Source organism: Pollachius pollachius, assembly GCF_949987615.1.
Source record: "Pollachius pollachius genome assembly, chromosome: 8".
Taxonomy (NCBI): Eukaryota; Metazoa; Chordata; class Actinopteri; order Gadiformes; family Gadidae; genus Pollachius; species Pollachius pollachius.
The window spans coordinates 22,208,824-22,213,823 of NC_136941.1; the positions used below are offsets into that span (position 1 = coordinate 22,208,824).

The 5,000-nt window shown below is 47.1% G+C and overlaps 1 protein-coding gene across 1 annotated transcript in view; it reads right to left on the bottom strand.

The window, feature by feature from the left end:
- Nucleotides 1-180, bottom strand: part of epha8 (eph receptor A8) — a gene marked incomplete at both ends in the record, with an annotated part of 86,912 nt that extends 86,732 nt beyond the window's left edge. The window contains 1 exon segment of the mRNA XM_079741768.1: nt 93-180. Within this exon segment, the coding sequence (XP_079597894.1) occupies nt 93-180 (88 nt within the window).
- Between the last annotated feature and the right edge of the window lie 4,820 nt (nt 181-5,000).

Below are 5,000 nucleotides of genomic sequence, written 5' to 3' on the forward strand. Positions count from 1 at the left end.
TTCCGGCGCTTTTCCCTGATCACTCGATTTCTGCGTGAGTTTGACTCCAAACATTGTAGTTTCTTTGGCAGCCCAACAGCAGAGTCCCTTACCTTGGTTGCCGCCGCTGGCCGCCGTGGCTGCCGCACACACAGATATAGTCCATAGCAGCATCGCAAGCAGCCCCCCGTCGGAAGCCATGGTTCTCCCCCTCATACTCCTCCAGCGCTCCCGCTCTCCCTCTTCTTCTTCTGCTCCCGTTGGCTCCTCTCACTCTCCCTCTCTGTCGCGCTCCCTCTCTCTCTCCTTCTCCCTCTCTCTCTCGCTCCCGCTTTCTCTCTGTCTCTCTCTGTGTGCCGGTCTCTCACTCTGTGTCCCAGGGTCGGGCAGGACAGCAGCCAGTCGGCTGAGAGCGAGGGTCTGTATTAGCACGCGTGCTGCGCGCAGCGTGTGGCGGTGTGTGTGCGTGTGGGTGTGCGTGTGTGTCTTACGGGAGGCTGCGAGCTCATTGGGTAAGAGTTGGAGCTCGCTTCTTCTGTGACTGCGTGCTCACTTGCGTCTGCCGGCTCACCCCCCCTCTCCCTCTCCCCCTCTCCCTCTCCCTCTCCTTCTCTCTCTCTCTCTCTCTTTCTCTTCCCCTCTCTCTCTCTGCCCCTCTCTCTCTCTCTATCTCTCTTTTTCTCTGCCTCTCTCTCTCTCTCTCTCTCTCTCTCTCTCTCTCTCTCTCTCTCTCTCTCTCTCTCTCACTCTCTCTCTCTCTCTCCCTACACGCATTCATACAGACGCGCCTGGAAAAGCCTGTCTGGGAGGAAGGGGGTGGGGGGGCTGGGCTGTCACTCAAATCCTCTGTAGCCAATCCGAGTGCAGGGATTAGCCCGCTCTTCGGAGTTCATATCTATTTTTTTCTCTCTCTTCGTGTCACACCTATGCAACCCGCTTGCCTGGCCCAGAGACGACTTCACCGCTTTTTGCTGCTTTCTTAAATGATCTTCCTCAGCAGACATACATACGTCCCATAGCACCTCTATCTCTCTGTTGATTTATTAATCTGATGAATGATCTGATTTATTAGTGCTTGTTGTGTATTTGTCCTTCCCGGAGCGTTAACCTAGCCAGAGGCAGAGATCTGAATAATGGAACAAAACAGGAACAGCGGCGCAGCGCGAGACATGACTGCGTGGCCGGGGGCCGGATTGATAGAATATTGATCGCTGCCGATACCTTCATAGAGCCATTATCTACGTGCAGCCGCCGGCCGTAAGTGGGATCGCACCGGATGACTGAGAACGTGCTGCTGTGTTTGCTGGGTCTTTATTTCTAGCGCCCCTGTGTCCATCTGTTATGTCTGGGGAGGAATCGTGTAATGATTCCCCTTGGGGATAAAAAAGACATTCGGCGAATGTGAGCTTTTTTAATAATTGTTATTAAAGGAGGCACCTCTGACATTAGAAATGGGTTAAATGGTAGAAGCAAACTGAACATATTTTTATAAAGGTTTCTGCATTTAGTATTAATATTATGGTATTCAAAGAGTATCTGTGAATACCTATTGTATTTGTACTGGATATTATTATTATTTTTAGTTTGATGGTCCATATCTCAACCACTGACTACTAAAATTAGCAAGTAATTTCTCATGCATATATCTATCCTTGCAACTTATAGGGGGCGCAGTAATCCTCGGACACTTTGAAACAATCAGCCCCGCCGTTCTGATTGCCGAACACCCCTGAAACTTGGCATGAGGGCCTAATTTCACCTGATGAATATTTTTGCCTGTTGAAGCCTGTCAGGATAGTATGTTCTTTGACATAAGAATACATAAACGAGAATATTGTCCTAAAATTTATCACAGGCTCAAATTAATCAACATTTTGTACACATGCTCATATGGACATGTTTGAATCAATTCAATTCAGTTTATTAAAAAAATATATTAAAAAATGCCATCTTGCGGAAATCAACATTTCTCAACATTCAATCCATCACAATTCTACTTAACGATGTAACAGGACCAGAATACTACGGTGCCACATAGAGGCCATCCCCCTTAAGGAGTCTCCAACATTTCAGGTCAAAATTTAAATCACAGTGTCAATTTGAATTAATGCTAAGCTAAGCGCTAGTTCTCTAAATCGCATATAAACGGCATTTGCTCTGGAGTCGTGACTCAGATTTACCCGGAATTCCTTTGTGACGTATCCCATTGCCCCTACTGATGATTCACTGCTGATTATTTTCGTAAAGGGTGGTCGCTGGGGTAGTGGGTGTGAATACCTTTCCTGACTGCTAGCACTCCTAGTTTTTATGATTTTAACTTTTTTATGCAAAAGAAATTACAAAATGTAAAGTTGAAACTCCCCCTAAACCTTTGAAATATATAACAGTTCTGGACATTTTGGAATATGCATTTGTGTGAGTGGGTTTGCGTGTGTGTTTGTGTGTGGGGAGGAAAGGTAGTTTGTTATGCATGTTGTTTTGGTCAGTGAGGGACTCCATCCACACCCACACTCTTGTTACCAGGGCAGCGCGCTCCCTGGCTTGTGGCCGTAGCCAGTGTGTGTGTGTGTGTGTGTGTGTGTGTGTGTGTGTGTGTGTGTGTGTGTGTGTGTGTGTGTTCTCTCCCTGCCGTGCCAAGGGCCCCAGTGGACCCTCAGGGCTCAGCACAACATGGCTGTCTGAGGCGGGGGGGGCGGGGGTTTCCGACTATGAGGAGAGGCAAGAGTCATAGCAAGCAGCCTCCACAACAGTGTCTCTACTCTTCCATCTCACACACGCAAGTACACACACGTACACACACACACACAACAGTGTCTCTACTCTTCCATCTCACACACGCAAGTACACACACGTACACACACGCACAACAGTGTCTCTACTCTTCCATCTCACACACGCAAGTACACACACACACACAACAGTGTCTCTACTCTTCTATCTTACACACGCAAGTAGACACACACACAACAGTGTCTCTACCATTCAATTTTTCAAACAGACACACGCACACACACACACACATGCACACTCAACCAGTCATGCACAAAGTCACGCATGCATATACAAACCCAATTAACTTACCACACGCACATTCAAGCATGCATACATATACATATATATTTACTAGTTTACTAGCCCTGTCCCTGAACACACACACACATAAAGATTTATACATAAGGCACATATATAGCAATACATACAAGCTGTAACACACACACACACACACACACACACACACACACACACACACACATACATTGTAAAGCAATTGTCACCAGAGAAGTATTTCTGAATGCACACAGTGTATGCAGTATACAGTATTGAGAGGAGGGAACAGATATAGAAGATGGAAGGATGGATGGTTTGTTGGGTGAATGGGCTTAAATGAGTGTCACGGCCAATTGCAGGCAGCAGGAACCCTGCCAACCATGCACCCACACACACATACACATATGCAAACACAAACAGACACACGCACACATACCCACTTGCACAAATACACACCCACATACGCAAACACAAACATACACACACTCAAACACACACATACACACACGCAAAGACACACATGCACACACAAATATAAACATACACACACAGACACACACAAACCCACACACACACACACACACACATACACACACTCACACATACACACACACACACACACCCCTCCTGGGGGGAGCGGCTACACAGGGGTGATCTGTGTAAGTCTATAATGCTTCTTCTACAGGGTGCACAGGGGGGCATTGTGCCTGTGTGCACTGGCTCTATATAGGGTTCTGCAATACACACACACACCCACACACACACACACACACACACACACACACACACACACACACACACACACACACACACACACACTGTGGGGATCTGCGTCTTCTTTGGCTAGACCTGATTCTATTTTGGTATATTGTTTCAGTCAATGATTGTGGAAGGGGGTGGTGTTGTTGTTTTTGTGTGTGTATGATTGTGTGTGTGTGTGTATGTGTGTGTGTGTGTGTGTGAATTGCTGTTGCCCACTGTCGCGTCGTCAGCCAGCATCAACGCGTGCCGTCGCAGGAATGGGCTACGTTTTGATATCAGCGCTGAAACCCGGCTCTGTTGTCCTACTCTGCGTCACCACGTCGCCCGCAGACGCTAGATTACACGCTCTCAGCTTGACAATCACGAGTGTTCCATTTGATTATTGTACAAAATGGCGGGTTTAGCTCCACTGTGAAATCAAGCATCGGTTAAACGAGTGCCTCCCCTAAAGATAAGGGATGTTTTTTAAACTGGCACGGTCACTTAATGAGAAATAAAACGACATGTCCCTTGTGCTACCGTGTTGCTAAATCAACACCAAATGAACTGTGACAACTTGGGGAAAGAGTGAGGGTTTATCAGGGTTTGCAAATGACGGAAAATATGGGAGAGTATTTCTGTTGGAGCACTGCGACACATGCTTAACATTCCCCGGATGCAACACGTCCAGAGTTGAGACGCAGTTCATGCCAGGGTTTTACTCTGTGTTAAGTGTAATATTCTATTTGATGGTTATTTACGAGTTGTCACTCAGTTTCCTTGAAGGCTCCCCTTTGATGTGCTTAATGTGTTATGTTCCTATGACTGCTGGTGAATGACTCTCCCCTTCTGTTGGTCCTGAAGGACGGAGAGTACGACGCACTGTCAAGGTATCATACATTGCTCTGGATCTAAGGCGTGCGGCGGTGGAATGGGTGTGTCCTCCTTCTCAATTCTCTCAGTGGCTATATATTGCGAAAGAGTAGATTTGCAGTGATTGTATGACAGCCTCTGAGCTGCTGCTCCTATGGGGATGAAATTAATATCTGATCCGTACGGTTGATGCCACAGCGACTCGGAAACACGCTCTCATATTAAACTTTGCCGAGCCGTCTGTGGCCATGTGACTCTGGGACAATGCCTCTTGGTTCAGAGATGCGGTTTTGCTGCGGTGTTTCTTATCATCGCCCATCGCCAAGTGTCCACAATGTCGAGGCGTTTCAGCCTGTCTA